Source organism: Amphiura filiformis, chromosome 15 (assembly GCF_039555335.1).
Source record: "Amphiura filiformis chromosome 15, Afil_fr2py, whole genome shotgun sequence".
In the NCBI taxonomy this organism is placed as follows: Eukaryota; Metazoa; Echinodermata; class Ophiuroidea; order Amphilepidida; family Amphiuridae; genus Amphiura; species Amphiura filiformis.
This window is the reverse complement of record NC_092642.1, coordinates 60,509,650-60,522,863: the sequence shown is the minus strand read 5'-3', so window position 1 is coordinate 60,522,863 and position 13,214 is coordinate 60,509,650. Positions and strand designations below refer to the sequence as shown.

The following is a 13,214-nucleotide window of genomic DNA, read 5'->3' as shown; positions in this document are numbered from 1 at the left end:
TCATATACATTTCTGTGAAGCGAGGTTTCAAAGGGTGCTAAACATTATCATGTGTTAATGTGTACACAGTTGGGATGTTCCGCTCATATACATTTCTGTGAAGAGAGGTTTCAAAGGGTGCTAAACATTTTCATCATGTGTTAATGTGTACACAGATGGAATGTTCCGCGCATATACATTTCCGTGAAGAGAGGTTTCAAGGAGGCTAAACATTTTCATGTGTTAATATGTACACGGTTGGGATGTTCCGCTCATATACATTTCCGTGAAGAGAGGTTTCAAAGGGGGCTAAACATTATCATGTGTGAATGTGCACACAGTTGGGATGTTCCGCGCATATACATTTCCGTGAAGAGAGGTTTCAAGGAGGCTAAACATTTTCATGTGTTAATATGCACACGGTTGGGATGTTCCGCTCATATACATTTCCGTGAAGATAGGTTTCAAAGGGGCTAAACATTTTCATGTGTTAATATGCACACGGTTGGGATGTTCTGTTCATATACATTTCCGTGAAGAGAGGTTTCAAAGGGGGCTAAACATTTTCATGTGTTAATGTGTACACGGTTGGGATGTTCCACTCATATACATTTCCGTGAAGAGGGGTTTCAAGGAGGCTAAATATTTTCATGTGTTAATGTGTACACAGTTGGGATGTTGCACTGATATAAATTTCCATCAAGAGAGGTTTCAATGAGGGCTAAATATTTTCATGTGTTGATGTGCACACAGTTGGGATGTTCTGTTCATATACATTTCAGTGAACAGAGGTTTCAAAGGGGGCTAAACATTTTCATGTGTTAATGTGTACACAGTTGGGATGTTCCGCTCATATACATTTCCATCAAGAGAGGTTTCAAAGGGGGCTAAACATTTTCATGTGTTAATGTGCACACAGTTGGAATGTTCTGCTCATATACATTTCCATGAAGAGAGGTTTTAAAGGGGGCTTAACATTTTCATGTATTAATGTGCACACAGTTGGGATGTTCCGCTCATATAAATTTCCGTGAAGAGAGGTTTCAAAGGGGCTAAACATTATCATGTGTTAATGTGTACACAGTTGGGATGTTCCGCTCATATACATTTCCATGAAGATAGGTTTCAAAGGGTGCTAAACATATTCATGTGTTAATGTGTACACAGATGGAATGTTCCGCTCATATACATTTCCGTAAAGAGAGGTTTCAAAGGGGGCTAAACATTTTCATGTGTTAATATGTACACGGTTGGGATGTTCCGCTCATATACATTTCCGTGAAGAGAGGTTTCAAAGGGGGCTAAACATTATCATGTGTGAATGTGCACACAGTTGGGATGTTCCGTGCATATACATTTCCGTGAAGAGAGGTTTCAAGGAGGCTAAACATTTTCATGTCTTAATATGTACACGGTAGGGATGTTCCACTCATATACATTTCCGTGAAGAGGGGTTTCAAGGAGGCTAAATATTTTCATGTGTTAATGTGTACATGGTTGGGATGTTGCACTGATATAAATTTCCATCAAGAGAGGTTTCAAAGAGGGCTAAATATTTTCATGTGTTGATGTGCACACAGTTGGGATGTTCTGTTCATATACATTTCAGTGAACAGAGGTTTCAAAGGGGGCTAAACATTTTCATGTGTTAATGTGTACACGGTTGGGATGTTCTGCTCATATACATTTCCGTGAAGAGAGGTTTCAAAGGGGGCTAAACATTTTCATGTGTTAATGTGCACACAGTTGGGATGTTCCGCTCATATACATTTCCGTGAGAGAGGTTTCAAAGGGGCTAAACATTTTCATGTGTTGATGTGCACACAGTTGGGATGTTCTGCTCATATACATTTCCGTGAAGAGAGGTTTCAAAGGGGGCTAAACATTTTCATGTGTTAATGTGCACACAGTTGGGATGTTCAGCTCATATACATTTCCGTGAAGAGAGGTTTCAAAGGGGGCTAAACATTTTCATGTGTTAATGTGCACACAGTAAGAATGTTCCGTTCATATACATTTCCGTGAAGAGAGGTTTCAAAGGGGGCTAAACATTATCATGTGTTAATGTGTACACAGTTGGGATGTTCCGCTCATGTACATTTCTGTGAAGCGAGGTTTCAAAGGGTGCTAAACATTATCATGTGTTAATGTGTACACAGTTGGGATGTTCCGCTCATATACATTTCTGTGAAGCGAGGTTTCAAAGGGTGCTAAACATTATCATGTGTTAATGTGTACACAGTTGGGATGTTCCGCTCATATACATTTCTGTGAAGAGAGGTTTCAAAGGGTGCTAAACATTTTCATCATGTGTTAATGTGTACACAGATGGAATGTTCCGCTCATATACATTTCCGTAAAGAGAGGTTTCAAAGGGGGCTAAACATTTTCATGTGTTAATATGTACACGGTTGGGATGTTCCGCGCATATACATTTCCGTGAAGAGAGGTTTCAAAGGGGGCTAAACATTATCATGTGTGAATGTGCACACAGTTGGGATGTTCCGCGCATATACATTTCCGTGAAGAGAGGTTTCAAGGAGGCTAAACATTTTCATGTGTTAATATGCACACAGTTGGGATGTTCCGCTCATATACATTTCCGTGAAGATAGGTTTCAAAGGGGCTAAACATTTTCATGTGTTAATATGCACACGGTTGGGATGTTCTGTTCATATACATTTCCGTGAAGAGAGGTTTCAAAGGGGGCTAAACATTTTCATGTGTTAATGTGTACACGGTTGGGATGTTCCACTCATATACATTTCCGTGAAGAGGGGTTTCAAGGAGGCTAAATATTTTCATGTGTTAATGTGTACACAGTTGGGATGTTGCACTGATATAAATTTCCATCAAGAGAGGTTTCAATGAGGGCTAAATATTTTCATGTGTTGATGTGCACACAGTTGGGATGTTCTGTTCATATACATTTCAGTGAACAGAGGTTTCAAAGGGGGCTAAACATTTTCATGTGTTAATGTGTACACAGTTGGGATGTTCCGCTCATATACATTTCCATCAAGAGAGGTTTCAAAGGGGGCTAAACATTTTCATGTGTTAATGTGCACACAGTTGGAATGTTCTGCTCATAAACATTTCAGTGAAGAGGTTTCAAAGGGGGGCTTTGATGTCAATGGGATATTTTTGGCAATTGTTTAGCGAAAATGACAACAATGCAGCAGAAAAACACCCACAAACTCATCAGCCTACTATACAGGCCCTTAAGATAAACTGAAAAATCTTACCTAACTCTGGTGGGTCTACCCTATAATCGTCATCATTGATCTTCAGTGTGAATGGATTTCGCATAAGTACATCAATGCTTGTTGATCTGGCAATTTTCACATTATCTGAAAGAAAGGATAAAAAAAAACATAAATGAAAGGACAGTTTTATGATGCAAAGCGAAAGTAAAACTCACTTACCCATGCTGAGAAAATGGGCTTCCATTGTCCCGTGGTGTTCCAGGTCAGGTCGTTGCTAGGCAGTTGTGTTGATGCTTGTCCCGTGAACAATAGGCGTCGCCGTAGAGGGACTTGGGCGCGGTCGTGTTTTGATTGTCATTAGTGATGGTTAATCTAACAAGTCAACATTGGGAAAATTTTCCCACCCACCACTCCCTATAAGGGTAAAGGGTATTTTTTTAACTAAAATGCATGAAATGAGAGGGTCCGTGTGAAAAAATTCTCAGTCAGCCTAATGTGAAGATACAGAGGTCAACAATAAAAACTCATTTCTGAATAGCATCATCACTCTTTCAATTTGCCATAAACAAGCAAAAAACATATGAACACAAACCAATGATTTCACCAGAGAAAATATCTCACACTTCCTACGATGCATTTCTTCCATTTCAATTTTCTGTACTGATTTGCTGCATCATGGGTTGATAGTGACGAAATGTACCTCAATGAACAGAGCACATAATGTTTATTTCTTGACTATCGGCCCATGTTTACTCAGTTTATTCTCAACATGAAAACAAAGGAAACCTGTACAATGTATTAGGCAAGTCGTTTGCTGTAATGAAGTGATGCATTATGTTACAAAGGCTTCTGGGAAGGATAAGATGACTTCTCCGAGTTTCACTATGCTGTTTGTGAGCAGGGTTGCCAACATATTTCAGCCCAAATCGTGGATCAAATCATCGAAAAGTCACCCACTTTTTCTCTTAACCATTGGTTTCTATGGGACAGCAAACTACAGGCAGTCACATGAGCCAATGTTGAAAAGTCACCCAATTTTTTTGTTTTCCATTGGTTTCTACAGGACAGGAAATTGTCAAAGTCACAGGAAAATCTTCAAAAGTCAACCAATTGTGCTACCAAATCGCAGGTTTGTCAACCCTATCTGTGTGGAGTGTGGTACTCCTGTAACAACATTTCAACATCTTTTAAAGGCATATCATTTTGTATTTCTCCATTTTCTTTTATAAGCCTCAATTGAATCACTCTTCACAGCAATTACTTCACTCTTATGGCCAATAGTAAAATTGAAACATTCTTTCAACACAAGTATCAGCCCTGCAAATCAGAATTTGAAAGGGCGTTCAATTCCAGATAGTCAATATCTTAAATAGTAATGGCCACTGGATAAATCGAGAACACTTTCTGTGTGTAGACACTTAACATAGCCATAGGCCCTAAATGCTTTGCATGCCCACATAGGCTTCAACAAAAAAGGGCAAAGTTTTGAGAAATTTTCTCAAAATACCAAGAACCACTGAACCAATACTGGGCTTGTTTGTACTCATTTTAATGCATTTTTCATCCTGATTCCAAATATGGTCATGAAAATGTAAATTTCTGAAATTTTTAAATTTTTAAAACAAAATTTGAAACCTGTCATCTGCAGTCGACACCCCTGTGGAAAGAGTTAACAAGGAATTTCAAAGGCCATTGAAATCGAGACATATATATCACACTGCCACTGGTTAAATTGAAACATACTCCCAATATACATACAAAGTATTTCAAAGGGCATCCAGTGTAATCCAGTGCAGCTTTGTAATATCTTAAGTTTGACACACAGACTTGTATTGAGTCACGATTCGAGACTAGACTTTTCAATAAAGAAAGGACTAGAGACTCAGATTTTCCAATTTTCTGATTATACAGTGACTCGAGTTCTTGTTTACTCGACTTGACTCAATGTAGAGCGCTCTGTTATGAACCTCTGGGCAGTTTGGGCTATCACCCCTCTATTTTTCAGTCCAAGTCGAGATAACTTATGGCATAAACAGCAGTTATTTATAGGGATGCCAAACCTTAAAGGTTATTCTTGCAATAGAGTTAAAGGCACATTTCTTGATTTTAATATCCTCTTTTTAGGGTATGGGGGTATGGTTCAACAGATATCCATGAAAAAAGATTATTTCCAAAATGTCACTTGATTCGGATATTATTAAATTAGCAAATTAAGCATAATTGCATGCATTACAGTGCTCCATATATGCCACTGTGTTGTAATTTCTGTCTGTCCGCAGACAAAAATACAAATTGGGCGATGTTTTTGTCAAACTATCAAATCTGCACGAAAGTTTAGGCAGAAGGCCATATTAGGGCTCATATTGAAATTCCCTTACACAGGAAGGTGTGCGCCATCCTGCAGCTTTCCTGTGCTAGCCTTCTTTTGTTAAAATCCTGTGTGATTATAACACTGCAATTAGCCACTTAAATTAGGAGCACGCTTTCCTGGGTTATGCGATGAGCCAATTAGTTCAATTAGTTCAACAATCAATAAAATTGCCGGTCTTTGATAAACTTTTATTATAATCCTTGTCACCAGACCGTTATGTTTGTAGTGGGCGGAGTAAATCTTCCCATTCGTCATGGACCACTTCAAAAGGCAGGGTGTATCACTGATGCATATAATCCATCCGCTTTTATGACCGAGCTTTCCTGAGGCGCGCTTAGCGAGGGAATCCTGCCTTCTTTCTGTGTGAAAAGCGTGGTAGGGTATTTCAATATGAGCCCTTATGTAGTCCTTGGTTTCTAATGGTATAAAAGTTTCAACTTATTTGGACTAAGTTGGGGGATGAGGCTGTGGATCACAAAGCGCCCGTTCAACCTCCTTTAATTTTGAGAGTTTGGAGCAAAAAAGGTCTATTTGCAATAGCTGCCCTATAGACAATCTGACCATATCTGCATTCTATATTGTACACACATAACACCTGGCAGCTATTGCAGATAGGCCTTTCTTGCACTACAACCTCGATTACTGTATAAGTGATAATTTTCGCGAGGGTTTTATTTTTGCAAATGGAGTCCCATGGATCCGCGAAATTAACAGCTCACAAAAAATGTATAATGTATTGTAAGTAAAGGGCAAGACTAGGCACTCGCAAAAATAAAAAAAAAAAAAATGTCTCTCTCACTCTAATTCACGAAAATAACTGCACACAAAAATTACCACTAATACAATAGTTGGTTTAATAAAACGGGGCTATTAGGCCAAATAAAAAAGGTTTGTCTCAAAGTTAAGCTTGCATGCGCGTTTGAAAAATCATGTGATTTGGAAAAAAAGAAATGCAGACATTTTTTTTATTTAAAAAAAAATTTTTTATAGTTTTTTCCAAAAAAATTTCGCATTTGTTTTCAAACAACTCGTGAGCTTTGAGACAAACTTTTTTTTTTTGCCTTATGATAAGAGAGCCACATTTTTACTTTGTTTCACATTTCATCGCCTAAATGCCATCTCATTATATTACAACAATATCTACAAAAAACTTCTCTTATCAATGAAATCTAACCCTAAAAGTTGTTTAAATGGCAATGATACTCTTTCGAAAAACAGCTGGAAGCACAGGACATCCATCCTTCCGCTTCGATGTACCCTGAAGGAAATTGCTTGTATCATTCTCAAAATGAATTGACAGCATCGTCATTTTTTCTTGTGCGCTGCTTCCTTTTATCAGCACAATTGCCTAGTTTTGGACATCGTAACAAGTATCTTAAGCCGAGTTCATTAAATGTAACTTGAACAGAGATTAAAATCAATGTTCTATGGAACATTCACTGAATGATGATTAATTTGTGACCAAACCCCTAAATATTAAAACCAATTTTTTTATTAATCATAGCAATGCTAATAAAGAATTGTTTGCACTATTTGGGGTGGTATGTTTCCTAAGCTACAATTGGAAGTATGTCATTGCTGATTGAGTCCTACTGATAGTGACCTGCTTCACTGTGTAAACCTAGATATAACTAGTCATTTTCGGTGTGTCAACTTTTTTAATAAAGAATTTACTCAATTGGAGACCATTTTCATCACCATAAAGAGCATTTCATTTTTTTTGTTCAGTAACTGTAAAACAAATGCTAGCACCATTAGAGATTAGACCAAAAGAGTAGCAACTCAAAATTGCCACTTTGAGGACAAATAGCGTAGCTCTGGTATTTATCAGTTAAAGCCCGAAATGGAATGGAGTTGGTCAATTTCCTGAAAATCTTTCTGAGCCTTCACGTAGCATTGAACATTTATGTGAGCTAGGCTCTGGGAATCAGCTATTGGGAGTATCACCCCTTCTATTTTGTGTTGCTCTTTTTATGCTAAAATACCATCGTCCAATTCAATTTTTTTTCTTAATTATGTTTTTTTATTTATGATTCAGTACTTTTTGGTTCAACCTCAATGGCTACCATTTAATTATCACACTTTGAAACTTTACCTTCACTGTATATTGATACTGTTTCGATTCCACCATCTTCCTTCTTGAGGTGTGAAAGAAAATCACCTACTGTCTCTGTGACTGGTTTTAATGTGAATTGGCAGTGTTCTTTTCTTGATGGGAGAGGGACTAGCAATACCGGTAGACCATGACGATATTCACATCGTACATCTGTAAAGAAAGAAAAATATAGAGAGAACAAAATTTAAGAAGTACGGTATATAGAAGAGGTAGTGACACTATATAAGAGATAAAATCAAAACTTGACAGGTGGTTGACCGTCGGTTCCGTCTGGTTCCGACTGGTTTCCATTGTTTAGAACAATAGAAACCGGATGGAACCGCACGGAACCAGCGGTCAACCACCGGTCAAGTTTTGATTTCATCCTACCGCAAGGAACCAGCGGTCAACCACCGGTCGAGTTTTGATTTCATCCCTAAAGAAAGTTTTATCAGTGGTAAAATTACATCTAGACAGCCCGAGTTACCTTATTAACATATACTTTCAGAGGTACTAAAATGGGTTTTACTATACAAAAGAACAAACATTAGCATTGCACTTGTTACGTGGGGGATTAGGGTTTCAGTTCAGTTTCAGTAGCAGGGTTAGCAGGGGAAGGTATGATAGGGGTATGCCCCCTAATGCCTTGGCCAGGGCAATGTAATTTATTTATTTCAAGATATTGCCATTTGATCCTCTAAAAGCTATATTTAAAAAAATTACAAATATTGACACAGACTTTGCCTCCAAGTTGGCCAACAATGAAAAAAGTTCCCAAAAATGAACAACACAGGGCCTCTGAAATAGTAACATGAGTGAAATGAGATCATAAGATATGGTATCTGCCTGTTGTATGGGTACCAATACTCTCTTTTTATGTTGTGCATGATAAAATATAGAAAATATTACACATGTTGCCTCATTCTACGTTCATTACTTCAAGGAATAATTTCCTCTCGGTATACAATATCTTTGTTTGCACCAGTCTCTGGTTTCAGGCTATATAATTGATAGACTGGTTACTATATATAACACAGTATTTCCAATCATGAAACATAATCCTCCCCCTCAGATCAGTATTGTGACATGTAATATAAGTCAAAGACCTTTGCAATCTAAATAGCACTAAATATCTTGCTCTTTGTTTACTAATGTCTCCAGGGAAACCTATTTTTCACAAGTACATAATATAACATCCCTACGGATGTTCCATATTATAAAACCCAGATGATGACAGGATGCATGCTCTTAGATATAGTTTGAAGTTTCAACACAACCAAAGAAGTTCTGTATTACTGCTTTCTACTGTAGATAGCATGGGGTGATCCCAAGTAGTTCAACATTACTGCTATCTACTGTAGATAGCTATGGATTGTCCTTCCTTAGTAGTAACATTACTGCTATTTATTGTTGATATCTCGAGACTATGTCCTAGTAGTAGTTCAACATTATTGCTACTTAGTAGTTCAACATTACTGCTATCTACTGTAGATAGCTATGAACTGTCCTTATTAGTTCAAAATAACTGCTATCTACTGTAGGCTATGATATAGCCCAGAACTGTCCTTAGTATTCAACATTACTGTTATCTACTGTAGATAGCTATGGGACTGACCTTAATAGTGCAACATAACTGCTGTCTACTGTAAGTAGTACAGGACACTCCCTAGTAGTTCAACATTATTGCTATCCACTGTAGATAGCCTGGGACTGTCCTTGTAGTTCAACATCACTGCTATCTACTGTAGATAGCATGGGACTGTCCTTTAAGTAGTCCTTCAACATTTCCACTATCAACACTATCAACTGTAGGTAGCATGTGACTGCCTCAAGTAGTTTAACATTATTGCTATCTACTGTAGATAGCCTGGGACTGTCCTTGTAGTTCAACATCACTGCTATCTACTGTAGATAGCATGGGACTGTCCTTAGTAGTCCTTCAACATTTCCACTATCAACTGTAGGTAGCATGTGACTGCCTCAAGTAGTTTAACATTACTGCTGTCTACTGTAGGTAGCTATGAACTGTCCTAAACAGTCCAAATTACTGCTATCTAGTCTACTGTAGATAGCATGTGACTGCCTCAAGTAGTTCAATATCACTGCTGTCTACTGTGGATAGCATGTGGCTGCCTCAACTAGTTTGACATTGCTGCTGTCTACTGTAGATAGCTATGAACTATCCTTAATAGTTCAAAATACCTGCTATCTACTGTAGATAGCATAGAACTGTCCCAACATTACTGCTACCTAATATCTAGATAGTAGGGACTATCTTGAGTAGTTCAACAGAACTGCTATCTACTGTAGATAGCACAGGACTGTCCAAAGTAGTTTATCATTACTACTGTACATAACATGATGAAGCACACAATAGCTCAACATTACTGCTTACAATAGTACATAACATGGGGCTTGATAGTATATCTTTTTCCAACAGCAAGGCTGGTAACAATAATGAATGGCAATCAACCAATGAACCATGTTGATGTATGAGTGACATAATCACAGATGATATCCTGGGGCACATGTACCGTAATAATATTTTGTCTCGCACAGATGGAGTAACAGGAACTTGTACTTTTGTATGTACAGATGTCGCTATCAATTGAGTGGTTCATTGACTTGTAACACTTGTAACACATGAATTATGAGACAAATGCTTTCCCGTTATACCAAAATCTGCAGTATGATGGGTTAAAGCAGGGGGGGGGTGAGGCTGTAAATTGGGTCGCCCACACTAAACGACTTGAGGACCATATGAATATCCAATACGACTTTTTAATTAATTAAATTACATACAAAGAATACCCACTCCAGGTTCAATTAGAATTACTAGATGCAGTTCATTCTCACTAATAAATCCAGTAGACTGTGTCATGTGCCGGTAGATTAGCTCAAAACATGTCTTAAAATAATTCATCCAGTACACCGGTTGCATTAACTGAGTTTGGAATTGCAGTGTGTTGTACTTTGGGTCCGGTTTCTTTACCATATTCAATGTTTAATTGTTCATCAGAAGTAACCTTTGATACCATAGAATTCCATCTATTGTGGAGGGTGTCTGCCTTTTGTCTCTTTCATCATAAAAACAATCATTTAGAGGCGTCTATGCTTGTAGATGGACTTCTACGGTTTGTAGTGGCATACCCAACAGTACAGTACAGAAAATGTGATTTTTTTTTTGGCGTATTGTTTGTTTAGTTCAGTCTGAGTTCAGATTTATTTGATCCAATCATCATAAAAATGCAAACATTAACAAGCAATATAAATAATTAATTGATATGTAAGGTACATAGTTCAAAGTATAATGAGAAAATGTGAAAATGCGATGTGTAGTACTTCTGCATATACTGGTCTGTAACATTGTCCATATCTTCCCTCAAAATAATTAGCAAAATTGTGTAATCATTACTTCAGTGGTTAGGGCCTAGATTTCGTCTTGGTTTGCGAGAATCAAAATCCATCATAGTCACTGCACTTATTGTGTGACTATGATGCAATGAGAAGTTGATTCTGGCAACCGAATCTTACAAGAATCATTACGAGAATCAATTCTGTAATTCTCCTCGAAATCTAGGCCCTGGTGGTACTTACAAATGTAGTTAAGAACCTATATCCTTTCCCTTTTTAAAAATACAAACATAGGCAGGGAACAGGTATAGGACAATCAAGTGTGGCTATAAAAACACACATAATTACATAAACTGATAATTTATGCAAATTAGGCTATTCCAGTTGAAATACATACAAATAATATGGAAATATGGTGTAGATTTCAAATTGAGTCATCTATTCAGGTAACCCCCATTTGAAATTCACACTCCTTGCGTGTTCTCCATAGTGGGAGTATGGATTTCAACTGGAATAAGTAAAATAACCCAACAAAGCTTGACATCCAGGTGCATACTAGATTAATGTATGCGATTTGATTGTTTATGCGATTTGATTTTAAGGAAGGAAATCGTAAAAATTAACTAGTAATGATATGCTAAAGAATTTTAATGCATTAAATTTGTGAGAAATCTCTGAAAGGATTTGGTAACAAATTCACCAGCCGCTTTTATGTAAGATCATCATAATCTTCCCTCACAACAAATTAGGCAGTTTTCTTGGGTTATCCAGGGTTGTCAAAATTTTATCTGGGATATAAAGCACAATTTGAGGCAATGATATATTCATGTTGCATAAAATATGTTCTCTTAATTTCATTTATTTACTTTCTACAATTGGGACTATTCCAATTGAAATACATACACCCCAGCCTATGGAATACATGACCATAATCTACTACACAGGGGGGGGGGGTATAGATTTCAAATGGAGTCATCCATTCAGGAAGCCTCATTTGAAATTCACACACCCTTTGTGGAAGATTAAGGTTATGTCTTCCAATTTAACCAGAATTATTTATTGGCAAACCACTGAGCAGGTGCTGTGCAATTACAATATTTATTGAAGTAAGTTATGCATACAATGTGACATCCCATGTCAAAAGGAGACACTTTTGGGCAGGATCGTAAATGGAGAAATAGCCAAAAATCTGCCCGGGGGTGATTTTTTCACAATTTGGGTTTGTTACGAATTTGTGATGTTATTAATGTTTAAAATATTGTCTAATAGTTTCAGATCGGAATATAACTGGTATCTTGTATTTTTGAGACATTTTCGAGGTAATTCCTACTCTCAACATTGTCAATAATATTTATAAAGGCCGATATCTCAATTTCCAATTTTATAATAGCATAACTTACAAACTCAATATCTTTGCTTAGGAATGTCTGATTTCATTGGGGAAAACGGCATTGTGGAGCAAAATATCTTTAAGATGTGTAAAAACCCCAAAATTGATAGCCTGCCAAAAAGTGTCACCTTTTGACATGGCACGTCACATATATGGTTATAACAAAACCTGATGTACTGAAATATATATTGTAAAGCACAGAAATTTGTGTTGCACAAAATATTCCCAATTTGAAATGCACCATACTTTTTGTGACACGTTAATAATTGATACATTTTCTTACTTGCGAGCATGAAAATATTGCAAATCCATGTCACTCATAAAATTTGTGGAACATTCCTGGAACATTCCAGCACACAAACAGTTCCTACTTCACAGTATTGTGGCTTTGTGCTAAACTCATTTATGAACCAGCAGCAGAATACTAATTTTCAGGTACTCTCAATACTAATATTTCCCATGCATTGCTTGTAATATAAAAATAGACAATTATTATTGAAAATGCTATAAAAACAAATTCAAGTTACTGCACATATGATAGACTACCTAAAGGCCACATAAAATTTAAAAATTGTTTCAGGTCCCCACCTTTTTGGGAAAAGTGAGGCGAGAGGGAGGTGTTTGTTGTTGTTGTTGCTAAATTGACAAAATACAGCAATTTTCATGTTAAATGTATGTTGCTAGCAGCTTTTAGCATCTGCCAGAAAAAACGAAGAGGCCCTTTTTATTTAAGATTTTGAGGGCTTAGACCCCTATAAAGTTCTTGCAAGTGATTCATGCTGACAAATAAACTTGTTAATCAGCATTAACATTTTACTA

General features: G+C 37.1%; 1 protein-coding gene across 1 annotated transcript in view; it reads right to left on the bottom strand.

Annotated features, from left to right (window-relative positions):
- The window catches only part of LOC140171904 (calcium uniporter protein, mitochondrial-like), a 107,475-nt gene that overhangs the window by 40,608 nt on the left and 53,653 nt on the right, over window positions 1-13,214 (bottom strand). Inside the window, exons 3-4 of the mRNA XM_072195247.1 lie at window positions 7,652-7,822; window positions 3,225-3,329 (exon numbers count right to left, since the gene is read on the bottom strand). Of these exons, the coding sequence (XP_072051348.1) occupies window positions 3,225-3,329; window positions 7,652-7,822 (276 nt within the window). The remainder of the gene's footprint in view (window positions 1-3,224; window positions 3,330-7,651; window positions 7,823-13,214) is intronic.